We start from the raw sequence: 27,312 nt of genomic DNA, 5'->3' as shown, positions 1-27,312 counted from the left end.
CAAACAGCAGCTGGCCCAGCGCACCTGCTGCTCGAGCCCGCACCCACTGTGGTCACCCTGCCGCCTCCACCTCCCACCCTCCGGACGCTCCACGGCGCCCTGGTCAGCCCCGACTCCGCAAGACGCCCCCACCAGGCCTCCCTCCACCTTCACACACCTCCTGCCTTCCCCAGCACCCTGAGCCACTCCACCAAGGTCCCAGCGTGCTTCACCACCCCTCCCCAAGGGCTCCCTCGATCTCACCAGACCCGTTTCTGGGCCTGGGGTCTGACGGGGGGCTGCCACTCTCCAAAGGTGCAGCAGGCCTCACACGCCTCCCCCCTTAAGTCCCCTCTGTGCCCCGCTGTGCAAAGCCCATGAGACTTCCTCTCAGCCTCAGGCATCGCGCCATCTGGGGGCCCTGGGACCCCACGCAGCCAGATGGAGATGGCCACCCTTGTTACCAGTGACTCAGCCCTCTGCAAACATGCTTATGAATATGCATGTGGGAAGTCACACCTCCTACCAGCACCAGGGAAGAGGGGCAGGGGCAGGGCGTTCTGAGCGCCCTGAGATACACTTGGGGGAAGGCACTTGAAATCCTGGGGCTCTCAGGACCGCCAGGGTTGTGTTGTGCTAGGAGCCCACGTGAGAAGCTGTCCCAGACCTGCCAGACACAGCGGCGGGGGTGTGAATTTACTGACACTGGGTGGGCCTGAGTGAGGCCTGAAGCTCTAGTGTGAAGGCCCCACCCTCTCCTAGGTGCTGAGAACTCGCAGCCTCCTCCTCAACTTGTCAGAAAAAAAAACAACCAGTGTGAAAAGGTGGTGCAGGGGAGACTGGCTATGGCTGAGGACCAGCCTGGGCTGGCTCCACTGTCTGCCCCGCTCAGGGCAAGAGGGGGATTCAGGCGGGGCTCAGACATCCTCAGGCCTCCAGACCCCTCTTCACAAGAAAGCAGTCACTGCTGTAGAATTATCTAGACTCTGGTGTGCAGGAAATGCAAGGTAGGGCCTTGGAGAGGCAGTGTGTGTAAGTGTGTGCAAATGCCCAGAATCCTCTCCTTCCCAAGGCGAGACTCTTAGAGCCCCCACATCCTACCTGCACACTCGCGGCTGAGAGGTGGTACCAGCAGCACTACCTTCTAGAAAAGAAAGGTCTAGGAAATGACCCCTCAAAGCCATTTTCTGCAGACAACAGGCCATGCTGACACGTGCGTGCGAGGACACACTCTGGCACACCCAGAGCGCAGAACTGTTGGGCTCCTCAATAAAAACAGCCCGGCCTTCACTGCCCCCGAGCGTCAGGCTGGCTTCGTCAGGGGCCAAGCCGGGCTCAGGGCACGTCCCGCAGGCCCTGTGGGGGGAGCCATGGGCAGACCCATCGCAGGGGCCTCCTGCAAAGCCCAGAGCCGTGGGCTCCACTGAGGCTCCCAAGGAGCGCAAGAGCGTGGCAGCCTCACCTGGTGGAGGCTGCGCTTGGCCTGCAGCGCGGCGCTCAGCTTCTCCTCCTGCTTCACGCGCATCTTCACCACCTCGTGCAGGAACTTCTCTTTGGCTTCCTTGGTGTCCAGGCCGCCCTCCAGGGCCTGCCGCAGGTGCTCCAGCTCCGCCTCCAGCCCGCCGCTTGGAGTGTCGGCAGGGGCTGTGGCATCGGGGGCGGCGGGGACCGCGGGCGGGGCGTGCACGCCCGGGGAGCTCAGGTCCTTGGCGGAGCTGGATGAGGTAAAGGATGGAGAAGAGAGCGAGGACAGGGAGGAGGTGACTACAGAAACAGACAGAGACAGAAACGCCGAGTTACCAGAGCGTCCTCCGCACGCAGCTCTGCTCCAGAGGGAGGGCTGAGCTGGGCTGGGACAGACACGAGGACCCGCGGCGCCACCTGCGGCCGGAGCAGAGGAAGCCGACGCACACTTACATTCCTCCCTGCTTTCTACTTCCACCTCGGCCTCCGAGTCCTTGTCGTCCTCAGGGGCGGCCACGGGCACCGGCGTCTCTGGGGCTGCAGGGGTGTCCACGGCCAGCTTCCGCTTCCTCGGCTGGATGCAGGTGGAGAGAGGCTCAGGGGCCCGGGAGACAATGGTGGCACATGGTGGGCTGCTCACGACCTTCTGCTGGGCAGGCGGTGCCAGGGCCACGTTGGGGGCCACACCCGTCTCGAAGCTCTTGTAGGAGTAAAAGCTGTGGGGACACGGCAGACATTGGGGCCGTGGGTGTCCGCCTCGCCCCCCACCTCACAGCAGCCAGGACACAAACGCTCATTGTGCTCCCTGGGAAGGTGTGGAGGAGGAGACACTTGAGCCAGGGGCCCTGGGGGAAGCTGGAACATGGACACTAGCCACCATATTCACGATGGGTTGCACCCAACGCAGAGGGTGCAGTGAACTCTAGACACCACAGTAAGTTCTAGATCTGCTCACCTTGAGGCCGATCAAAAAGACCGACACTTTTGCGACTGCTTTGACAGGGAAGTCGGGGGCCTGGGCATGTAGCCCACAAAACCACCTGCACGCCGTGCACACACAGCGCTCCATGATAATGAAAACATGGACCCGCCTCACTGGCTGGTTCCATTGCCACATGGCCCAAGGTGGACGCAGGCTGGAGCAGGGACGTGGAAGCGCCTGTAACAGGGTGACACGCAGGCCCGAGAGTCGCGGAGCCACCACAGAGCGTGGCCGTGCGTGGCCAGGAACACGCGGCCTCCTCGCGTCCGCGACCAGCACAGGTTATTTTGCACTCGGGCCCCTGAGGGAGAGCCCCGAGTCTGCAGTGAGCGACAGGCGGGGCGGGCACCAGTCCTCAGACCTGTACGGCGACGACCACTCTCGAAACACTCCCAAATTGGACCCACTCCGTTTGTTTGGAAAAACAACTCCAGTCAGCTCGAAAAAGGAAACGTCGCATTCACCAAGTAATTACTGACGCAGAGGCAGCAGAATCAACTTGTGTCCCTGCTGCCACCAGGCCTACGGTGACTGCCAGCTGCCAAGCATGGCGGGCACTCACTTGTCTCGAATCAGGGCCGGGAGGTGCGGGGAGAGCTCTTTGTCACTCGTAGAAACCGCGGGGGACCAGGGTCGGAAGGCTGAGAGGCGCTGGCGAGGATGCACGCAGCCGAGGCCCTGTAGGGGAGGAGGCGCCTGCGTCAGAGGCTGAGTGAGTGTGACATCGGCCCACCCACCCTCCCAGGACCCGCGCCCACCGTCCCGCACAGAACCTTGCTGGAGGAGCTGGCCAAGGTCCGCAGCCAGCCCGACTGTTTGTCCTTCTCAGAAGACGTGGGGTGCTGGGAGGGGGCATCATCTATTTTTCTTATGGAGGCGGGGGGCTCGGAGGAGACCTGTGAATGACACAAAAGTTCCTGTGGCACCTCGGGTGGTGTCTGCCCCGAGCCCAGGGCAGGGTCCCCAGACAGCAGACTCAACCGTGCACGAGGTGTGCCCAGTGATGTGCACACCCTGACCCGCGTGCAAGATCGGCCGGGTGCTGCTCTGGCGGGACAAACCATTTCCACGAGAACAGAGCGGGCACTGTGCACTACTTGTGGGGCCGGTACGCCATGACCTCACCCCACAGCCGCAAAGGGTTCTGGGTAGAGCGCCGAGGCCTGCTTTGCCTCCCCCAGAGCAGCTCCACTTCCCCAGGACCCAAGAGAGTTCTCAGTGGGGACTCGAGCGGACTGGCCCCTCGCCACAGCCCTGCGTATGTACTGGGAACTGGGAACCAGTCAGCAGGAACCTCAAATCCTTTGAAAGTCGGTTCAGAATGGAGCTCTGCTTCCGCCCACCAGGTGTGGCAGGTCTGGGAAGGGGCAGCCCCCAGTGAGCAGGCTCAATCAGCGCTGGCCAAGTATGTGGCTCCATCGGGGCCACCCAGAGCTTTCCAGGAGTGTCACAGAGCGTCCCCACAATTCTGGATTTCACCAAACAGAACCCATTTCAGAGCTCCCTGTGGGCCTGCGGCAGCTGCACCGGTAGGGGTGGCAGAGCAGCCCTCTGAGAAGGTTCTCCCTCCCCCAGGAAGGGAACATTCTCTACACCGTAAAGGACAGCCCTCTACACCAAACGACCCGAAGTTCCCAGGAAGAGCCACCCTCCAGTCTTCCTCAGGCTCACTGTTGGAGGAGGCTCGCCCGGAGCCCAGCGCTGTGTCTGCCAGATGCCGCAGCTCCAGACCGACAAGTGACATGGAAGCTATGTTCCAAGTGGCCTCAAGCCAGCGTGAGAATGAGAACAAACTCCCCCAACCTGATGGCACAAGATTCCTGAGGGACACAGGGTCTCCTCCCAAGAAAACAGAACAGTCTTTGGAAGACGGACGGTGCCTCCCTCCAGGCCGGGACCTGAGCAGAAACCACAATGGGCTCCGCCATGTCCAAGAGGCCTCAGGGGCCATCCAGGACAGCTGTGCCAGGGTCCACAGCATGGGCCAAAGGGACAATGCCTGGTCACTCTCCCAGGCCTGACCTCAGGAGGAGGGAGCAGATATGGGGGGTCCTCGCCTACAGCCAGGAAGCCTCCAAGGGGAGAGTATTAATGCAGGGGGTGGGGGTCTCCTCCCACACCAGGAACACTTTGAGAAAACACTCTATCACAGAAGTGACCCCGTGGGGGCACGTACTTCCCTGGGTGGGGGGTGGAGGAGCAAGAGGCAAGTGGCCAGTCAAGGTGTCCTGCTCACCAGGGTTGTCACTACAAAACTCACGAGACACAGGGACTTGGGACAGGCGGGACCCCAGACAGAGAGCCCGTTGACCATGAGCCCCAGAGGAAGACCCCGCCCGGGCCCACGGAGCGAGTGAGCCAGCATGCGCGCGCGTGTGTGTGTGCGTGCGCGCGCACTGCCCCCTACGTGAGTCCTGCAGGCCCTCTGGGGACGAAGGGGCAGGGGCAACTTCACTCCAGGAAACGCATAGCCCTCGGGCCCCAGGGAGGAAAGACAACGACCTCTGACACGTGGGGCAGGAGGCTGCCGCAGGGACGCACTGGCCTTTGTCCTCGGACAGAAGCAGCTGCCCCGACAGCCTGGAGCCCCACAGCTGAGAGCCAGGTGCGGCGCAGCCCCCAGGAGGTGTCTCAGAGGGGAACCCGCAGGCGGCCACGGACAGTCTGCTCGGATGTGAAAACAGTCAGCCACGAAAGAAAGACCCACTCAGTGTTGCTTTTCAGGAGAAACAAGTCCCGGTGACGGCCAGCGGAGCCTGACCTCTGCCTGCACTGTCCAGACACCTCCCACACTGGTGAGTGCAGACGGGGCGGGGGCAGCTACGCCGGCCAGGGAGGAGCTTCCTGTCTGAGCGGATATGAAACAGGGAGGAAACAGCCGAGTTCTCACCAAGAGCAAAGCCACAGCCCAGCGCCGGCTCCCGCCGATTCCGAGAAACCTCAGTGAGGCTTCTGGGGGTGCCAGACAACCTGGGCTGCCGGCTGCGGGCTGCCCCACGTGCATCGCAGGCAGCGAACGGCACCCAGCGCCCATCAGCCCCGAGCCCCACCCACTGCTGGGGGCCGGGTGGCATGCCTGCGAGGAGGGGGTGCCTTCTAGTTCAGGGACCCTGCCAGCGGGTGCTGAGCACTCAGACCCGTCCCGTTGGTTCTGGAAAAAGGGCTGGAGCCTCCTGTACCACCAGCCGCCCCCGAAGCCTGTTGTAACCTCAGGATGGGGAGGCATCTTCAGGCAGCTGGCGAGGCTCGAGATGCACATACAAAGAAAAACCCCAATGGCACTTCTATGAAGCACAACTCGTTCTCGGAAGGGTACTCGTGACAGCGAGGAAGGAGCACAAAGGGACCTGTACAAGAAGGCCAGCACCTCCACCAGGCCTGGAGGGAGCGTCTGCTCCCTCTCGCCCGAGAGATGTCAGTTCCTCGAAGCCCATGGAAGGACATGCTTCTTCAGGCCTGGAATGCCACCGTGCCCAGCAGGGCCCACCTGGGCCCCAGCACTGGCAGATGGTCAGGGACAAAGCTGTGTCCAGTGACAGCCCACCGAGTCCCCACTCCGCTAAGGATCAGCAAGGAGGTAAGAACACTAGTCGCCTCTGGTTTCTGACCCTTCTCTGCACCTCAAAGCCAGTCCATGGGGACCTACAGCCCTCGAGGAGGGAGCAGGGCTCTGGGCCCAGGACACGCCAACGCACATGGCCGGGGCAGTGGACAGGTCTACTGCCCTGAGCCTCCAGCGAGGAGCCCACTGTCGGCCCCACACAGGATGGGGGGCTAAAACAGCTAGCCACAGCACTGCCCGTGGCCACTTCCCCTCAGGGGCTCCAGACAGTGGACGCCGCCCCACGCTCCAAGGACAAGGGGCAAGAGCATGTGCCACCATGCATGAGTGTGTCCACAGGCACACAGCCCAGAGCAGGATGTATGCCACCTCTGACAGAGAAGTCCACAGGGACAGCACAAAGACATCAGTCCCAGAGCAGTGGGGGCAGCTGAGTGCCCATCGTGAAGAGTGGGCTGTGGACAGTGATGGCACCCACCCAGAGCCGCTTGGCAGCAGTGTGGGTCCATCACCAAGGAGAGGACACACACGTCTACCCAGAGTGAGCCCCACTGCGGGGTTCTGCATGCTTTACCCAGGGACCTGTGCATGTTCGGAAGGATCTGGGGGTATGATTTGAGGATAACTCTACTCCTCTGACCTTCATTGTTGGCCCAAACCAGGTCTGTCAGTCAGGTCAGAGGCACCAAAATATATGGTCCATCAGACACAGGTACAGTGGAGGTCAGGATGGCTGCTGGGGCTGTGGCCACCCCCCCAAGACCAAAACAGAGGAGAGCAGGGCAGACTAGGGGAACGGCAGCCACCAGAAGGCACAGTAGCCTCTGGTGTCAGCCCTGGGCCTCACGCTCACAAAAGCTGTGCCGTACTTCAGTGCCCAAGCCCCAAAGGGCCCTGCAGGTCACCCCCAGCCAACCAAACCTGGGGGGCTCCTCTCTGCAGGCAGAGGGCCCTGGACATACCTTGAGGCAGGCCCACACCCTGTGCTAAGATCTAGAGGCAGGGAAGGGAAGCTTTGGGCCCCAAGGACGAATGACTTGCCTTGGATTTCTGAGTCCCCTCCCCAGCACTCACTCACAGCCCCAGGCTCCAGGTGGGCGAGAGCAAACCTGGCCGCTGGGCACTGACCTGGGTGTCGGGGACCACGCACGGTAGCGAGGGCTCCCAGGAGAGATGCTGGAGCCCTGCCCCATATTTTCTTAAGAGAACGAGCTCACCACCCCTCTGCCTCCCAAGGCCGCCTGGGGATGTTCTACGAACTCCCCCACTCAGAGCCTAAACCCGGGACAGTTCTCCAGGGCCGGCCTTGCCACCTCTCATGTACCATTTCTTGCACTCTGGCCTGCACATCTTTTTTTTTTTTTTCTTTTTGTGAGGAGATGAGCCCTGTGCTAACATCTGCCAATCCTACTCTTTTTTTGCTGAGCAAGACTGGCCCTGGACTAACACCCATGCCCATCTTCCTCCACTTTATATGGGACGCCGCCACAGCATGGCTTGACAAGCAGTGCGTCGGTGCGCGCCCAGGATCCGAACCTGTGAACCCCGGGCCGCCGCAGCGGAGGGTGCGCTCTTAACCGCTTGCGCCACCGGGCATGGCCTGCACATCTTAAAAAAGAAAGAAAAAATGTACATGGAAGAGAAGAAGGGAGAAAGAACATTCCAGATGCTGGCTGATGGCGCTGGGCTGAGGCCCGAGCGCATAGCCTCACTTGCACATGGAGCTCTGGCTGCTACACCAGACGCTGACCAGCCCCCAGGTACCCAGTTCTGGGGTGACCCTGGCAGTGCAGAGGGGTGGCTCCCACCCAACCGCAAGGCAGAGCCGGAGGCCAGCCAGGCACAGAGCCACCGAGCGCTCACCTGGACGGGACAGAGGAAGGGAAGTCCAGCAGCAAGGACGGAACCAGCCCAGACAGCACGGGCTCAGGAGAGCAAGGCTGGGCTGGCTCCTCAGGGTTCCCGGCCTCCCAGGCCGGGGCCTTCTCAGATGCATGCCCTGAAAGGCACAGACGCAGCAGGCAGGGCTGGAAAGGGAACACCGTCTGAACACAGCGCCAACACTCACGAGACAAGGCTGTGTGGTGACGTGCCACACCCAACACCGAGCTCACATGGGAGGGACAAGAGCCACCCGAGGGGCTGCCCAGCGGGAGGAAGCGGTCACTCTGAGTCAGTGGGAATAAAGTCACCTTTCCCACCCAGGTCCACAGACCCCGAAATTTATCCACAGGACCTTGGGGGACATGTGGGCCTCAGGCTAAGGACTCTGAACATGAAGGGATTCAGGACTCTGCCTACTGTTATCCTGGGGCTGCAGACATTCACGGAATAAGCAGCAGTGACCTCAGGTGGGCGCCAGCTCTGCCGTGAGAAGGACCATCTGTTTGTCTCTACCTGTGTTCCGAAGCCAACGTCTGTTCAGGGCAAACCATCGACTTCAGCACACCCCCACTCACCCAGCCCAGGGGGCGTCCCCACCTGTGGGATCAGGATCTGGGGCTTCGTCACCCTCCCCCACTCCTGACATCTGCGCCCTCAGCACGCGTCACTAGGTCAGTACCAGGCCTCAGCACCGCAAAGGCACACACATGGAGCTCAGCTGTGTGTGCAGGCTGCTCACAACTACAAAGGCCCACGTGCACACAGTGGAAACATACACAATCAGCCCAAAGGTGAGCAGCACACCGCTCCCCACCCCATCCAGAGGGGGACTACTTTGGTTTTGTTTTCCCATCACACTAAGGTGCCCCACTGTGGCCTCGTGGCCTAAGGCTGGAGATGTGTGCTGCCCCAGATGCTGCTCAGCGGGGTTGACATCAACTGTCACCAGGTACCCTCTGGTCCAACTGTGCCAGACACTGTGGCTGGGGGACCAGGCGGGAGTGTATGCAGAGCGAGATGCCTTGGATGCCGGCCACTGTGCGAGGGTCAGAGTGCCCAGAGCTCCAGCCCCTCTGCGCCTCCGTCAGAGATGAGATACGTTCCTACGGGGGAAACGACACTTGGGTCCCTGAACTCACTGCCGCAGGGCCAGGCCCTGGCGGCCGAGACAGGGCTGGATGACAGGAAATCTGCCCCCTGGGACCGGGGAGGTGCTCGGCAGCTGCAATGTGCTTCAGCCAGGGGCACCAGGCCCAGCTGAGTGTCAGACACAGCCCCTGGGAGGCCTGGCATGGTGGGTGTGTGTATGTATGCGTGCGTGTGTGGTCTGCAGGAGGGCTGCAGGAGCCACGCTTGGCGAGGAACCTCTCTTGACAGTGTGCACACAGGAAGTGACACCCACTGTCCAGCTGACAACCTGGTCAGAGACCGCGGAAAGAAATGAGGACGGGAGACTGGCCAGGTCTGGGATGGGACAGTGTCGAAATGACGCAGCTCGGTGGCAGCCAGGCCACAGAGCTCGTACTTGTCCTGGCCCAACGCTACAGGCACCCAGGCTGAGGACACGGGAGAGGTGAGATGGGCAGCCAGCACTCCCTGGCCCCCCGTGAGCTGATGACAGCAGAGCTGGGAGTCACAGGCTTCCCCATGATGCCAGAACAGAAAAGACCATCAGGAAGATCCTCTGAAGACCCTTTTCTGCCTAACACGCAGATGGTCTGGGGCTACAACCCAGTCAATTCCTTGGGGATCAGGAAAGGGAATTTCGAAGTCACAGATGAGAGACTAAGAGCAGAATCCCTATCTTCCCAAGAGCCCCAGCTCACTGTGGGACAGACACCAAAGGGCTCAAATAGGATGAAAGATCAATGCCCCAGACCCAGAGAGGCTCCCCAGCGTCCAGGAGCAGGCTAACCCCTTTGAGACGCCGTGGCGGTGGACGACTTACCAAAATCTAAGACCGTGGAGAGCTGCGAGCTGCACACATCCTCCAAGGGGAGCGCAGCACTGAAGGTCTAAAGGCCTGGGCCACAACTTGGGCCATGTGGTCATCAGCACCTCGGCCGGAGCGGCCATGAAGGCTGCCCACAGGGGCACCCACCTCAGGCTGAACCCAGTCTGCATCCCTACGGCTGATGGCTCCACCGCTCGGGGCACTGAGAGCCTTCGGCAGTCAGCTCGGCCAGCTCCCCACAGCCTCGGCACTTCCACTTCAGCAGAGCACAGTCCTGCTCCCTCATAGGCCCATTCAGAGATGCCATGCAGGAGGGCGTGGGCAGAACCCGCTGTCCTGTCCACCGAGGCAGTCCTGAGGCAGGGACCCGGTCACTGTAGGCAGCACCCAGCTGCTGGTCCTCAGCCTGGCGCTCTGGGCACTGTGCTTATCCAACTCAGTTGTTAATGCCTGGTTACTAATGAAAAGGCAAACAAGGGGCCCTAGACCAAAGCCCCTTTCCCTCTTACTGCCAATTCAGTGCTGACGGTCCCTGCCTTGAACCTTCCAGACACAGGAGTTTGAGTCAACCTTTGCAGAGAGGGTTCATACACATAAAATCAAAACAAAGCACCACCGGACACAAGCCTACACACTGGCTCAGCATCCAAGGGGTCAAAGGGTCCCTGTGTCTTGCAGTGCCCACCAAGGGCAACTTGCAAACACACAGGCAGCACCGCTCCAGGCCTGGTTTAGCAACAGTGGAGGAAGTCGCAATTGCCAAGTTTGGAAATGACCTCAGATGAAGTTCTCATGATGCTCACTGCTGAGGGCACTACTGAGGTGTGGCGTGGCGAGGAGGTGGCGGCCAGGGGCCACCTGCATCACTCTGGTTGACCTTCACTCACGCTTGAGAGAACAAGCCATTCCTACAAGCTCCAGGTCAGCTAATTCCCTTCGTCCAAGAGAGGCCAGCTGCGCAGAGAGAAGGTGGCGGTGGCAGAGGAAGACAGGCCAAGGCCCCCAGTCTACCGCCCCACAGAGAGCGAGCAATGAGGGCCCAGGGCCTCCAGGTAACCCCGCCAAGGCCCAGGAGGGTGGAGAAGCTAAGCCGCCAGGAGGCCATGGGCATGTCCCCAGTGGAGTGTTTTGGTGGGGTGAGGCCACTTGGGCTCCAGACAGAGAAGCAGCATCTGCACTTGGCAGGGGCTGGACCATGGAGCAAAGGCCTCAGGCCACTCCTTGGAGACGGAGCTTCCCCAATTCCATGCCAACATTTCTGGAGGTGCCGGTCCACAAGCAGGACCCACAGACTTGAGTGCCCTACAAAGGCCCACGGCGCCAGTGGGAAGGGCTCTGTGGGGAGGCAGCAGAGGGTCCCCAAGTAGGGGAAAGGGACCCCGGACAAGGCCTGGACACCAAGGACTCTGCAGCCGGATGGTGCAGAAGGCAGCCTGGGGGCCGTGCGCACACACCCTGGGCCACGCATAGTGACCACTTCTTGTTTTTTGTTCATCAGCAGACCAAAGGTCCCATTCAGCGGGTGGGTCTTCAGAGTGGCCAGAATTAGTATAAATCCATTTCCAAAGGTTTGCACCTCACCTGCAAGCCTGCTGCCTGGCCCCCAGGCAGCCTAACCTGGAGGCTGACCGCCACACCTCAAACAGGTCTCTTCACCGTTGCTGGCTACGAGGCACAGTGTGAGGGTCAGAGAACAAAGCGCAGAAAACGCTGGACCCAGCACCTGGCAAAGAGGCTGCAATGCCGACAGGTGTCCCACCTCTGCCCAGCCACGGCCACGACTCATACCAGAGACACCACATCTCCGTCCAGAAGTCTAGTGACGCCTACTCCAAAGGAGGGCATTTAGAGAAGTGCCTCTAGCGATGTCGACACAACCTCCTCCACCAAAACAACTTAGCCAGTTAGAAAAAAGCATTTTCCTTTTTTTTTAATCTTACAGTGGTCAATTTGTTAGAAGGATGGCACCAGCCTTGGTGTCCACTCCACAGAGCCCGAGGTCTGCACGGGGCAAGGGCTTGCCATCGAGCCCCCATGAGTAGCACAGTGTGCAGATATCCGGCTGAGAAGCCCTTTGGGAAAGCGAACAGATATTAGGACAATCGTCAGCCTCTCCATGGAGGCAGCTTCATTATTGCAATTGAACATCACACAGCAGGCACAAGTTCCATGAGATCAACCCGAGGGGCCACGTCCCAACTTCATGGGTGCGAACACACGCCCTCCTGGGTGAGCAGTGCTCCCCATGTGAAGCTAACACAGAGCTTGGGTGTGCACTTCTCATGCACACGCTCTGGTGCGCAACACACCTGCCCTGCAACCCCCTCTATCATCTCCTCTGCACCCCTCCATCACTCTCCCTAGCATCCCCTCCTGTACCCTCTCCCACCAGGTCGCAGCCCATGAGGAGAGCCTTCCAAGGGGACAGGTGGAGCTGCCTGGCATGCTACGGAGAGCAGCCAGTCTCAGATCTGACCTGCGAGCAGCTAGTCACCTGCACAGCATCAGTACCTTGTTTGGTGGCACCAGACCGAGTTCCGCACCAAAGGGATGGGCAGGCTGTGCTAGGAGCTGGGGAGAGCACCTCATCAAACATCCAAAGCTGTTCTGATTTCAGTGGAAGAGTTTCTGGGAACTGCCAAGAGGTACCAACTGCCTCTCGGAAGCGGCCTGTGGTCCTGTTTCTGAAAGACCCCCTCACTGAGCACTGCTACCAAGATTGGCTTATTTTCTACGTGGCTGAAAAGCAGTTTCTTAAAACCCAAACCTCATCTCTGGTTCTCATGTGTTCCTACCATGCTCTCCCAGTGGGGCGGCCCGCACCATAGAGAACGGGCAGGGGCCCTGCCGCCCTGTGTCCACATTCCTGTGGGGAGGCCCCTTCACGCCCTCTCAGCAAAGACTGTTTTTGTGCTGCTTCACTACAATAAACTGCTTCCTTAAACCAAACCCAACGACCGAAATGTCTACAGAGCCAAGGCTACTATGTATAGTAAGGTTTTCACTCTAGGAACTATGAACATCGCAACGGTCCCAGCCTCCTCTCACCCAAAAAACCCCAACTGCTTAGATGACCCCAAAGCACAAGGAACAAAAGATAAAATAGAAAAGAGGGAATTCATCAAAACCAAAAACTTTTGGGCTGGCCCGGTGGCATAGTGGTTAAGTTCGTGCGCTCTGCTTTGGCAGCCCGGGGTTCGCAGGTTTGGATCCCAGGCATGGACTGACGCACCGCTTATGAAGCCATGCCTTGGCGGTGTCCCACATAAAGTAGAGGAAGATGGGCACAGATGTCAGCCCAGAGCCAATCTTCCTCAGCAAAAAAGAGGAAGATTGGCAACAGATGTTAGCTCAGGGCTAATCTTCCTCAAAAAAAACAAAAAAACAAAAAACAAAGATTCTTGCGTTTCAAAGGACACCATCAAGAAAGTAAAAGGACGACCCATGGAATGGGAGCAACTTTTACAAATCAGCTCTCTGTTAAGGGACCAGACCTCATTAACAACTTCTCCTCAACACAAAACCACCCAATTAAGAAAAGGGCAAAGGACGTGAAGAGACACTCCTCCAAATAGGACGCGCCATGGCCAATCAGCACACGCAGAGATGCTCAGCAGCACCAATCACCAGGGAGATGCAGGCCCGACCGCACTGTGACACCACCTCACACTCTGTGGGATGGCTGTGATCGAAACCTAGAGAAGAGTGAGGGCTGGCAAGGATGGGGGAACCGCAGCCTCACCCACTGCTGGTGGGGAGGGAAAACGGTGTGGCCACTGTGGAAGGCAGTACGAGCGTTCCTCAAAAAACTCAACACAGAATCACCAGGCGACCCAGCAATCCCACTCCTCGGTAAGTACTAGAAAGAACTGAAAAGGACTCAAACACTCGTACTGTAATTCTGCCAGATGTTACCGTTGGAGGAACTCTGATGAAGCACACAGGGAAGGACTCGGTGACTCCTACAGCTGCCTGTGAACCAGCAACGATCACAACAAAAGACGAACTAAACAGTCGATGCACTGCCACTTCACACTCACGAGGATGGCAGTAACTTCTTAAAAGATAGGCCACACAAAGTGTTGGTGACAACACGGAGAAGTCGGCAGCCTTGCACCTTGCTGGTGGGGAGGTGAAGGGCAGCGGCCGCCGCGGAACAGTGTGGTGGCTCCTCGGAAAGTTAAGACAGGATTACCGTGTGACCCAGCAACCCCACTCCTGGGCACACACTCAAAATGACTGAAAACACACGTCCACACAAAAACGTGTACACGCGTGTTCACAGTAGCACCATTTATGAGAGCCAAAAAGTAGAAATAACCCAAATGTCCATCAACGAATGAACAGATAAACAAAACGGTCCACCCACACAGTGGGGTATTATTCAGCCTTAACAGGAGTGAAGCACTGACACGGCTACAATGTGGATGAACTTTGAAAGCAGGACGCTTGGTGAGAAGCCAGACACAACAAGTCATACACTGCGTGATTCCACTTATGTGACAAGTCCAGAACAGGCAAATCCACAGACAGCAAGTGAGTGAGTGGGTGCTGGGGCGGTGGGGATGGGTGAGAACTACTGGATACAGGGTTTCTTTTTGGTGTAGTGAAAATGTTCTAAAATTAGATAATGGGGATGGTTGCCTATACTAAAAACTACTGAATTGTACTCTTACAAAGGGTGAATTTTATGGTATGTGAATTGTATCTCAATCAATCTGTTACCAAAAAAAATCGATTAAGGGCTGGCCCGGTGGCACAGCGGCTAAGTTGGCACACTCCCCTTTGGCGGCCCAGGGTCCATGGTTCGGATCCTGGGCATGGACCTTGCACTGCTTATCAAGCCATGCTGTGGCGGTGTCCCATATAAAGTAGAGGAAGATGGGCATGGACGTTAGCCCAGGACCAGTCTTCCTCAACAAAAAGAGAATTGGCAACGGATGTTAGCTCAGGGCTGATCTTCCTCATACACACAAAAAAATCGATTAAAAAAAAAAAGACATGAAATTAATTGTTGGTTGAAAAACCAAACTGCCGAGGTCAACGGCTTTCCCTGACTGACAGTCCTCCCAGCAAAGGACAGAACAAGGTGCCTGAGGAGCCCAGGGGAGCAGCTCAGAGTTGCCACAGGTGCTGCCATGACAAGGAGAAACGCCTGCAAAGCGAAGCAGCCCAAGGGGCACCACCTCCTCCCGGGCACGCCGCCGGGGCTCTCACGGAGCTGCCGAGCAGGATCAATAGAATACACAGGGTCTCCAACGCCAGCACCAGAGCGTCATGGGCCTTCTCTTGGAAGGCCAGGTTTCACAAACAAACCATCAGGAAAAGAACACCCTGTCAGGAGTCAGGTCCCAGGGGGCCCCTCCCGGACATGCAGAACGTGCTGGTCTACAACGTGGAGTGAGCGGAGGCAAGGACTCCATGGAGGGTGGGGTCTCGCCTGGCACAGATCACTGCTCATTCCCACTGAGCCAGGCCCCGGGGCCAGGAGACCGGCTGCGGGTGGGGGCCTGGGCCACCCAGAGGCAGCTCTGTGTCAGGTGGGGGATGGGCACCCTACGTCAGCTCTGGGCGAGATGGCAGGGCCAGCGTCTGCTGAGCACCTGGCCAGGCAGCCAGGGGACATCCAGGATGACAACGTGGCCCTGGCCAGGGTCCTGTGGGGGCAAGGGCAGGGCTACATGGAAACACAGGGGCTCAGGTAAGGAGGGCCCTGGGCCCCGGCCAGGCATGGAGGGCATCTGCAAGGTTCCTGATGCCCAGTCTGGCCTCTACCTCCCAAAGCCCTGTGGCCTGGTGTCCTGGGCAGCAGGCACCACGGGAGGCCCATCCCAGCCGGCTCTCCCAAACCTAGTGCCAAGTGACAGGTGGCGGTGCTTGAGACCACCACTGCGCACAGCAAGAGGACCAGGAGAACAGTACCCAAGCCCCCCGCACTGGACCTGAGACCGCTACTCTTGAGTCACCAAGCTGGCATCCATGCCCCACCCCTCCTCCACCAGCACCCACACTCTGACCCTCGCCATCTGTCCCCCAACCCTCAGGGCCTGAAGATCCAGGCCCCCTTGAAGTGACGTAGCCACAAGGCTTCTCTCGACCCTCGACGCCCAGGGCTGGCATCCAGAGGCAGTGTGTTCCACAGAATCGACTCTGGCATCACTGTGGTCCCATGGCCATCTTATGAACCACTGAGAAGACAAGGCAGCCCCCACCCCTCAACCTCAGGGACCCTACACCAGTGAGAACCAGCCTGTGCCCCCCAGACTGAGGCCTCAGAGCCGGCAGGGCCTTGGAAAAGTGATGAGAGACATTCTTAAAAATCAGCAAAAACGTATCCGAGTACAATGGAGCGTTTTTTGAGAAGTTACAGATGTCATACGAAAACCGCATCTAGGAATCTTAATACAATGCTATTTCCTAACTTAGAGGCTAAAGCAAAGAGCAGTTCTTTTTTTTTTTTTTTTTTAATTTTTTGTTTATTGCAGTAACATTGGTTTATAACATTGCAAAAATTTCAGGTGTACATCATTGTACTTCTATTTCTGCATGGACTACATCATGTTCACCACCAAAATACTAATTACAACCCATCACCACACACATGTACCGAATTATCCCTTTCACCCTCCTCCCTCCCCCCTTCCCCTCTGGTAACCACCAATCCAATCTCTGTCCCTATGTGTTTGTTTATTGTTGTTATTATCTACTACCTAATGAAGGAAATCATACGGTATTTGGCCTTCTCCCTCTGACTTATTTCACTTTGCAGTTCTTTTTTCAGTAGGCAGATTTTAACATGGAATTCAACTACTGAGTGATATTTCCAAGTTAGAAAGTCGCTGCAGGTTTTGAACTGAGGTAGGACCAAGCATTTATGTCACCCACAGATTCCAGGGGAAGAATAATGAAACACACTTGAAATTTTTTTTTTTTTTTGGGTGAGGAAGATCAGCCCTGTACTAATGTTTGCCAATCCTCCTCTTTTTTCGCTGAGGAAGACTGGCCCTAGGCTAACATCTGTGCCCATCTTCCTCTACTTTATATGGGACGCCGCCACAGCACGGCTTGCCAAGCGGTGCGTCGGTGCGCACCCAGGATCCGAACCAGCGAACCCCTGGCCGCCGCAGCGGAGCGCGTGCACTTAACTGCTTGCGCCACCGGGCCGGCCCCCACACTTGCAATTTTTTATCACATCAACCTCACTGAGATTTCCAAGCCCCAGGGATGGGAACCAGGTGGGTTTTATCCCCAGAGCGAGGACAAGTGAACAGCAGCAGGGGTGTGGAAATGACTGCAGCCCAGCAGGCTTGAGGCCGGGGCTCTGGGGAAGGCACATGGAAGGGCCAGCGGCAGTGCTGGGGTTGTCTCCATGACACTCGGACAGAGAGCTTGACAGTGCGAGTGTTCATTCTGTAATTTTCCTGTCATTTAGCAGGTTAGCAGGAAACTAGCCAAGACCACAAATACAGATGAAAACTTTTCACGGAAATGTCAAGTTGAATAGCATCAAGCCTCCAAAACAACCCACCCTCACGATTCTCTTAACCCGGGTGTAGCTGCCACAACAGCAAACCCCACGAAGCTGTCAGGCCGTGATCCCTGGAGAACTGGTTGGGGGGAGTACCCCACCATGCCTGCTTCTCAGCCGTGTGGCGTGGAGAGGCCCAGAACCATCCTCAACACACTCCAGGTGTCAGAGAAGATGACACAGCATCCCCGTGATGTGGAGCTGAGCTCAGGATGAGTCCTCCAAGGCCCTGGGGCCAAAGATGAGGAACTAAAACCACGTCATGTGACCACCAAGCTGGCCCAGGGAGATCTGCCGTGGCCACCAAGGGCCAAGGACCCCGCCACCCACACCAGGCAGAGGAGACCACTAAGGCCCCATCCCACCCGCACGCAGGGAAAGCCCCCCAAGAACCGGTAACCCCAGACCCACAGGAGCCCTGAGAGGCCCGGGATGGGGTGGAAATGAGCAGGGGTCCCGGGGCAGCACCACGCAGACTGGCTGTGGTGACACGCAAGGAGCGGGCCGGCCCCCAGGCCTCATCCAACAGAGGGAGGGTGGAAACACTACAAGAGACTGGCTCAAAATGACTGAACACAGAGAGAAGAAAAGAAAAGATCAGGTAGATCAGAGAAAAGGAGAACTTCCCAGAATAAAACTAGCTCTCAAGGAAACTACCCAAAGGCAGCGCAGACGAAAGCCAGATGAAGACATACAGAGATGGTAACAGACGTGAAAGAGGAGATGAGCAAGAGTTCTAGGAGGGAACAGGTAGATGGCAGCCGAGAACCTTCCAGGTTTGGTGAGAGGTGGGCCCTCGGGTTGCAGAGGCGAGGAGCCTCGCTTGGCTCGTCCCTCCCTCGGGAAGAGGGACCAGAAGAGCAGCGTGACCTTTCGGGTTGGGGGCCAACACCACACACGTGTCATGACCGTGCGCTGTGGTTCTCAGGCCATTAAGCCTCAGCTTCAACGTCATCTGCGGTAAATTCCTACAAATATGACACATCACGAGAGCACTTTGGGGTCCTGAGAAGAAAGCGTCAGGAACAACTGTCCAGAACACACGCCCTATCGCGGCTGCGCAGCACCCCATCGCCAGGCCCAGGAAAGGCAGAGGATGCTGCCTCCGGCGGGGGCCCCCTCTGCTCAGGGCCCCTTCCTTTATCCTACTCTCGGGCCAGGGTCTGCACACTCTTGAGCAAAGAGGAGATGTGAACATGTGGAAGAACACCAGCCGACGTGGACCACCCCACCCCATCTACAACCGCCCCCACCCCACTTTGCTGGAATCTCCTGCTGTGGCACAAGCCAGGTGCTGAGAGGCAGGAGCAGCTCCCAGGGTGGGGAGTCACCCCAGCTCCTGCAAGTGAACCCATCACCCAAGACCTGGGTGAGCCTTGACCAGCCCACGGCCCAGAACACAGGCCGAGCACCCCCTCAAGCACAGCAGGGAACTGGATGCTCTTTCCCATGTGGCGATTCCCATGGGCCGAGGCCTGCAAAGGAGCAAGCACAGCCCCTGGACGGCAGCGGGGCCTCCTAGTCCAAGCTGTCCTCTCTAACTGGGGTGCCGGATGCTTTGCGACCAAATCCAGCTAAAACCATCCACAGTCTCCTACAGGTGAACTCTATCTTCTCAGCTAGGACCACCACCGCTAAATCAGCCCAAGATCTGCGATATGAACCATTCCTGAAGATTTTACAGTTCTAGAAATTAAAAAGCTATTTTTATAAGTACCATTAATATTTTCCACATGATAATTCGTGTTTCATATTATGCTTAAATTAACCTATTTTCTGATTACTGTGGTACAGAGGAAGCAGATTAAATTTGGAAGACAACCTCAAACCCCAAAATGAAGTGAAAATAGCAATTTTAAAGATTCCCTTTGATTTTTTTTCAATTTAAGTAGGTCATCTTTTCCATTACTTCCAGGCTGTTGATGAGAATAAGCTAAGGCCTTTCTAAGGAAACTGAGCCAAGGCCTCTCTGTCCTGTGCCCTCGCCACCGAGAACTCGACCTCACTGGAGGCTGGCGCTGCTCCCCTCCCACTCACCAGGGCCTTGACCTTCACAGTGCCACTTGGCACCTCCTCTCTCCAAGGACCCCTGGACCTCGCTGTTTCTGGCCTGTGCACCATGAGAGAGGGACACTTTGGGCTCCAGTTCCCAGAAGGAAGCCCCCTGGGGTCAGATACTCCGCGAAGTTCCCGGGCACACTTGGAGATGGCCCACCAGCCGTGTCTGTCAAAACACAAAGAAACCTGCGAATGCTGAGGGAGGGGCTGGGAGGAGGGGGGTGGACAGCGGCCTGCCATGCCAGCCCTTCCGCAGAGACTCTTAGGGGAGGTGGGAAGCAAATACGTGATCCTTTGGCCCAGCCACCTGGGGAGGAAAGGGAGAGGCCCCCCTCCACTGCGGCAGGGGGTCTGGGACCCCAGTCTGAGGTGTCCACTAGAGCCAAGACCAAGAATGGGTTTCCAGTGGACATCTGTCCTGATCCCATGAGGTCTTGGGTGCCCTTGTTGCCCCTGTCCGCGGAATCGCCAGTGTCCTGCAGAATCGCAACCAGCCCTCCTGACACCAAAGCCTCCCACACCCATTACCCCACACCTCTGCAAAACCTCACTTTTAGAATCAGAAAACAAAGGGGAAGTCCCCAGATGGACAAGGTGGGGTGGAATGGAACCTTTCTTTTCCTTTGCAGTCATTGGAAAGTAACTGTTAAAAGGACTTGGAAAAAAAAACAAACCAAAAAAACAGAACCCCAAGAACAATGAAGCTGTTTTAAAAACCCACGATTTTGTTTTTGGGGCTTATTCTAACCCTTCAACAATGTTCTTGTGTTTTGGGGGGTGGTGGGCAAGAGGATCTTTTCCCAGCACCCTGACTGGCCGGTGGGAGGGGCAGCCGTGGTAGGCGTCTGTCCTCCCGCCCTTCACCATAGATGGATAAAGACGAACTTGCCTCTCCATCCAGAATGAGAGGAAACTCTGCAGAAAGAAGAAAATGCGGAACGCAGCACAGGATGCTGTGGTCACCATTCCTGGAAGGCTGACTGACTCAGAATGGGCCTTAATGAAAAGAGAATGTTTAAAAGGATGGCAGGAGGGGGTGAGGTTAGGGCTAGGCCGACACAATCGTGCCCACACCAGCCCTCACCCTGCAAGGGCCCCTCAGGAAGGACAGCCTCTCCCATCTCCCCCCAACAAGCCACTGAGACACAGTGGGGGCTAAGAGACTTGACCCACGAAGGAGATGGTGGTCTTCAGATAAAGGTCCCCCGGCCAGAAGGCCCAGCACACAAGGGCAGGGCAGGCCTCACATCTGACGAGGATCGTCCCAGTGGATGCCAGCAGCTCTGACTAGGATGCCTCGCCGTACTGGGCTGGGGCTTTCTCTCCCTATAGTTGGAATCAACAGCCTTCAGTTTCTGCTCATCTCATGCAGCCAGAAACACAGAGAACGTGAAATGCTGAGAAGGGCACCAGGCAGTGGTCACCCGCTCCCCACCTCCTGACAGCCCTGGCCCGCTCCTTCCACACCTGGGCCCAGACCCTTAGCGTGTCCTTGGCCCTCTTCTCCTGCATCTGCTGCCAGGAGGTGCCATGGGCTCCTCCAACACCACCCTCCTCAACACCTCCACAGCATCTCTGCTGCCTCCCACGCAGACAGCGGCCACCTTGCCCTGCAGGCCCCAGGGACCCTCTGAAGGCCCTGCACCTTCAGCTTCTGCTAACCGCCTCCCCCAAGGAGTCAAAAGCCCTGCCTGGGGCGGAGACCCTGGGTAGCTCTCCTTAAACCCACAGGGACCTCCCACACTCTCCCACCACCCGACCCTGCATCCAGGACAAAGGCTACATCCCTGACTCACAGCCATACTTGCCACGCTCAGACGAGGATGGGGGCACATAAAGATCTCTGTGGGTATGTGTATGTGTGGGGACATGGGGTGCGTCTGTGGCATGTGCCCTATTGTGTGTAATCTGTAATCTGTCAAAGAGGAAATCCCTCAGAGGAAAAAGGGGTGCTTTGAAAGTCGGTGTGCGGTGTGGGAGGACACAGTCGGAAACAAGGTGAGGCCTGACAAGGCCACCCTGCATGGCAGCGTTCAGGGAGCTGTCAGCTCTGGCCCAGCCCCAGGGGCCTGACAAGGCCTTTCCCAGAGTAAAGGACGGAAAGAAACTTCTTTCAGACCCAAATCCAGAGAGGCTGGCAGGGTTGGGCTCACGGGCAGCCCTGGGACAGGTGCTCATGAAAGAGAGACATCCCCTGCTTCTCCGATGTGTGGTCACATCAGTACAAGACATCAGCCCAGATGCTGGCCGAGGGGCTGAACCAAGGTGTTGCCGAATCCTTGGACACGTCCAACTCAGAATTCAAGTGGAAGCCACCATCAGAGGCCTCTGGGACCCAGCCGCCTCCTGCCTCTCACTGCCTTCCAGTAAATGGCCTTCTCGCTCTTCAAAACACCGAATCTGACGCCAGCCGAGGATCTTGAAATCCGGTGCATCTCCCCAGGCCTTCGCCGAGAGTGGAGGGAAAGGTGCTGAATCTCAGAGGAAGGAACCAGCAGAGCATCTAGGGGCCCAGGAGAGCGGTCTCGAGTTCCCAGGGAGGATGCAGCTGAGGGCTGCTCCATTTCCCACCCTAGAGGACACCCAACCCCATGGAAGGGTCGTGTCCCTGGCCACACACCTCCCCAGGCACCATCTCACCTGCCACCCATTCCCGCAGGGAGAGCAGCTGGGCCGCGAGCGCTGGCAAGCCCGAGCCTGCCAAATCTCCATGCAAAGAAAGCCTTCTATTCGTTCCACCCCCTCTTCCCACGCACAAAGGTTCCCGGCTCGTGCCCTGTCATGAATTATGCATAACAGCTCAATTATGATGGGAGACACGGGAGGCGGGTGTGGGAGCCCAGGAGTGGGGAAGGAGGACAACCTGGTGGCTGGGGTTCTGGAGGAGGTGAGATGGGGTTCTGGAGAGACGCTCCCAGCACAACAGGGAAACCGCTGTCCACGCCCCATGAAACCTGGCATCTGCACATGTGCAGGAAACAGATGCACAGGGTTGGTTGGTTTTTTGGAGGGGTCCAAAGACAAAGAGCACCATGCCTGGAAGAACGTCCCAAACTCCACACCCCAGATCCCAGCCCACCATCACCTGAGCCGCAAGGGCACTGCCAGGACCCCAACGGGCCAACTACAGTCCACCCTCAGAGCTGGGCAAGTGCAACCTTCGGCCTTCAGTTTATCGATGTGCAGACACAACTTCATCAGAAACATGAAAGAAATGTGAGAAGCGCTGCTGCTGGCCCGGGCCACGGTGGCAAAGGCCCCCCGCGGTCAGTGAGGGAATCACAGGGTGCCTTGCAGGCCCCGACTCTGAGCACCCCACGACGCACACGGGAAACGTGACTCCACAGCGCCCGCCCACCAGACCCGCATTTCAGTGCTGGCCTTGCAGCAATGCACCCAGCACGACCGCAAAGGGGGCTCTGAAAAAGGCAGAGGGAGGAGGAATGAGGTACCTCTGCTCTAAAACAACCCCCGGCCGGCCCCCTGGCTCCCCGTGCCGCCTGGACCCTGTGAGGCCCTCTGAGGATGAGGTCTGTAGCCCACACACCCCGTCCCACTCAGGCAAGATCTCCCGTTGGAGGGAAGATGGACTCAGGTGGGGAGCACTGCCTGGCTCCAGGCTCCACCTCCTAACGAATGTCTAACGTCTGTTGGGAGCAGACCCTCAGAGCAGCCCACCTTGAGGTGGGGCCCACAGCACCTGCCACCACTCTTGGGTAGAGAGCCTGTTAACGATGCTTCTTGGAGTTCGAACTGCCCACACTGGGAAATTTCCGTTTCTCTCCAGATCGGAATTTTTTCTGTCCGTGACCAACACTTTTCCATCTTCAAAATCTAAACAAAAATATCCCCAAGAGGTGTCCACCCGGAAGAAGACAAGCAGCCTATCTCCACACAGAACAGGGCAAGTCTGCCAGGCCCCCCAGAGACTGGCACCCACACAATGAGCCAAGAGTCCTTCTAGGACATATGACCCCCATAGCACCTCTGGAGGCAGGAGGAGCGTGGGAAAGGGGATGCCTGCCCTCTGGGCGCTCACAAGCTAGGCCTCTGCTCGTTTACTCTTTAATCTAAAGATAAGCTATTCCCAGGGCTGGCTTTGTAGGCAAGCAACCTGTGCACTGGGTTTAATGCTCTGCAGTCGCCATCTTGAAATTTGTGAAAATTTCATCTTTGATAAAGTGCTATAAGCGAAGTCTGATGGGACAATGGAGTGTGCGTGGAGCCAGCAAGACTAAGGAAAGCGAGTTAGGGCCACGACCGCGTGACGGGTGCTCAGAGCCCCAAGAGGCCAGGGCTTCCCTTCAGACAGAGGGAGGGCCATGTGTCCCCAACACACACAGCCAGGGAGGCATCCTGGCCTCTCATACCCACGCTAAAGGCAGAGACATGAAAGGAAGAGGGGATGGGGCCCCGCGGTCGTCCTCCCCTCAGCCCTGCCCCGTCCTCAGTGAGCGAAGGCGGAGGGTGGTGGTGGAACGTGTGGCAGCGAGAAGCGAATGAGAAACAGCTGAGTTAGCTTTTGTGCAGTGTTTCCACTGTTCTGGTAAGAACGAAATACATATGCATGTTCAAGGCACAAAATACAAGTTGTGCAATTTCAGTGATCCTGCATATGCGTTAAAAGCTCTCACATCTGCATTTAAAGCCGGCGTTGCACAACATAAAGATGAATGGTAAACCTAGAGCAATAATTTAAGTTTTTGATTTTTCTGTACTTCAAACGACATTAAATAGCAATAAAAACTACCATGACAAGTTGGGAGACCGCAGAAGAGGCAAGGGGTTTGCATCTTAGTGGCTTTAGCGCTTTCTTCCTGCTTCAGGGCAAGGGCCCTTCGAATTGTGCAGCTGGCCCTGGACACACCTAGACTCACACTGTCAACAAGGTTCCCGCAGGAGGCGCCTGCGAGGGGCCTAAGGGGCAGGGCCAAGGGGCATCGGGTTACAAGAACTCAGCAATGGCCACACACAGTCCTGAGGAAGGCAGGGAAAAGGGCTTCCCACAGAAGCCAGACTCAAGCAGACGGGCGTTCAAGTGTGCTGGCCCACACAGAGCCCACAAGTACCTGGGAATGCCACCTGGGGGGGCCACCCAGCTGAGAGCCTCACAGCTGAACCTCTGCTCACACCAGACAAGGGAACTTGGAAACTATTCTCTAATCTGTTAAAAAACAAAATCTTCCCAAGGAAAAGTTTGAAGTCCACTTGTTAACCCTTCCAAATGTATGCAAAAAGCCGGCTGACGTCACAGAAGATGGAAATTCACTGGAGATATTTCAGCAGAGCCGTGAACCACGGGGAGGAGAGGTGGAGGCCCAGCTCCGCCGCGTCACAAGGCCAGGTTTCCACAAAAACTGCCGCATGCTGACCTGGGAACCAGAGCTTGATGCATGGTTTCAGACTGCCCACTCAGACTCAAGAATATTCTAGTAGGTCCAAACACTAAGTAATAAACCTATATTTCAGTAAGAGTAGAAGGGTTTTCCATGCTAATTCAAACTACAAAATGAAATAGTTTCTTCTTTTGATCATCAGGAAGGTCTAGTTTAGGGGTGCGTTCACACAGAGAAGCATGCACAGTGTCCCTAAAGTCCCCCCTCTACCCCGGCCACTGATGAGGACAGTTGCAGAACCACAGCCAGAGCAGTGACTTCACCCTCCCACCACTGCGGCTACAGCAGAGCCCCGGGGTGGGTGCAGCCAGTCAGCCTTCGGTGCCCCCAGATGAGGGTGGGCCCCCAAAGCCCTGTCCGCTCCCCACCCCTCCACCTCCAGGCGCACGGCCTCCTTGGGGCAGAAGGGAAGGGAACTCAACGCTAGGAGATGTCTTGGCAGCACAAGTTCCGGGTCGGCAGGAGACACTGCCACGCCGTAGCAGCCTAGGGAACCTCCCTGCAGGTCACGTACTCGAGGGGCTGCCCTCGGCTGGGGAGGTGCCACATTGGGGGCCCGGGTTCCTCTGGAGGGGCTCCTGGGATGTGATGCCCATGGAGCTGGTAGCCGAGAGGCAGCAATGTATGACAAGCAGGGGGATGAGGTCTCAGCTGCTCACCTTTGCAGGAGTCGTCACACCCATGCCTGCAAAAGGCCCGGAGAGAAAGCAGGGTGACCCAACACCAAGCAAGGAGAACAGAGGCAAGGTGGTTGTGGGAAGTGGGATCACAGGGGAAGAGTATGCAGAGAGGAAGACGTGGATCCAGTCATTACATACAGTGCAGCCGGGCCCCAGACTCGGTGCAGCCATCTCCACCCAGCTGCACACTCCCACCAGCAGGACAGGGATTCCCGGGTGCCTGCCCTCCACTCTGCAGCTGCCTAAAGGTCTCCCCTGGGGCAGGTCCCCCCAGAGGCAGAGGGGGCAGGAGACAAAGAGGAGGAAAGGCCGCACGGGCCCTGCATTTGCAGAGACGGTGTCTGGCCCACAAGGCCCCACTCTTGCAGACGGTCCTGGCCTTAACGGGCAGCTCGAGAGACAGAGCACTTTCACCCGCTTCCCAGTCAGGAAGTGGAAATATGCGGCTGCCCCGCCCGCCCCGCCTACACGGCTGGGTCTGTTTGGCCTCCTCCCGGGCAGTCGCTGTTTTCTCTCCATAGAAACAGACACAACACTGAGCCCAGCCCAAGTGGAGGGGTGGCGCTGCCCAACCACAGGGCAGCTCAGAGCTCGAGCAGCAGCCGCCTCAACTTCCGCGCTGTGGCAACAAGGCCGGCCACGGATGGCGAAGTCACCACTGGTGTGTCCCTGGTGCATCCCCAGCACCCAGGCTGCAAAATGGCTCATAGTTCCCCAAAGACATGACTGTGTTCTGAACGTGGAGACACAGATACCCAGAGCCCAGAAGCCACTGGCCTGTTGCTGGCACCAAACCTTCAGTGGCTCTGAACAGCACACAGAAGGGCCAGGCCTCCAGAATGGTTCCGGAACAACGCGCATTCTCCTTGGTAAACTGACAAAATGACACACTCCACAAAGTGTGACGAGCATCACTGACAAACGGGCTGAAGGTCTCCACAGGGCTCCACCCTCTCCTGTCTAAGGTTCAGTTACTGCCTTGTGGGGTGGGGGACAAGGAGCCCTGACAGGCCCTGGGCCAGCCCCGCCTGCAGGTAGGGAGGTGGCTGTGTGGGCCACGATGGGCCCAGGTGGACGCTGGCCCGCAAGGACCCCAAGGAGCCAGGACTGTGTGTGCAACAGGGGTCTGAGGCAGGAGACTCAAGAATTCAGACCACAACCGCTTTTTCATCTGAAAAATAGCAACACAGTCTCTGCTACCTCAGAGCAGCCAACGGCAGGAGAACGCAGCACTCAGCATCACTAACGCCAAACACGGCCCTCCATAGGATAGGAACCATGACGCCTGAAATACTACGCCTCCCTAAACTGCACAATTCCTCATGACTCACAAACTGGTCAACTTGCCCCAAGACCCCTATTGCTCCCTTACAGCTGAGCATCCAAGGACAGGCTCTAGGCCCCCAGCAACAGCAAGAGAGGCGGGCCGGGGGCAAGCCTACCCAGGATGGCGGGCCTGGCAGGTAGAGGCGGCTTGGGCTCAGGGCACCAAGGTTCTCACCAAGGCTGCGAGGCCAGTGTCTGGGTGACATCCCTGCACCTGGTGCTCTGGCCCAGGACTTGAACACCCCCTCCCTTGCCACTGCCAACACCAGCTCCGGCACCTGCTCCCCTGCTATCACACACCACACCCCACTGGGCCCCCTTCCCTCACTGCATGAAGACAAGGCCCACACAGAGGATAGTCTCTAGGAGACAGCGGCAGCCCAGCTGGGGAGCAAGGACAGGAGCCCCCCTATACCTTCTCGCAGGCAGAGAGGAGGGTAACAGGCCCTGGAATATAGGGTGGAGGGCGGGGTCAGAGGCAGTGGGCTCACAGGAATAT

General features: G+C 57.7%; 1 protein-coding gene across 1 annotated transcript in view; it reads right to left on the bottom strand.

Annotated features, from left to right (window-relative positions):
• SKI (SKI proto-oncogene) overlaps positions 1–27,312 on the bottom strand; it is a 77,933-nt gene that overhangs the window by 4,680 nt on the left and 45,941 nt on the right. Inside the window, exons 2-5 of the mRNA XM_058552686.1 lie at positions 3,199–3,321; positions 2,988–3,103; positions 1,897–2,159; positions 1,442–1,743 (exon numbers count right to left, since the gene is read on the bottom strand). Of these exons, the coding sequence (XP_058408669.1) occupies positions 1,442–1,743; positions 1,897–2,159; positions 2,988–3,103; positions 3,199–3,321 (804 nt within the window). The remainder of the gene's footprint in view (positions 1–1,441; positions 1,744–1,896; positions 2,160–2,987; positions 3,104–3,198; positions 3,322–27,312) is intronic.

This window comes from Diceros bicornis, chromosome 13 (genome assembly GCF_020826845.1).
Source record: "Diceros bicornis minor isolate mBicDic1 chromosome 13, mDicBic1.mat.cur, whole genome shotgun sequence".
NCBI lineage: Eukaryota > Metazoa > Chordata > Mammalia > Perissodactyla > Rhinocerotidae > Diceros > Diceros bicornis.
Note: the sequence above shows the minus strand (reverse complement) of the source record. Positions and strands in the feature narration are given on the sequence as shown.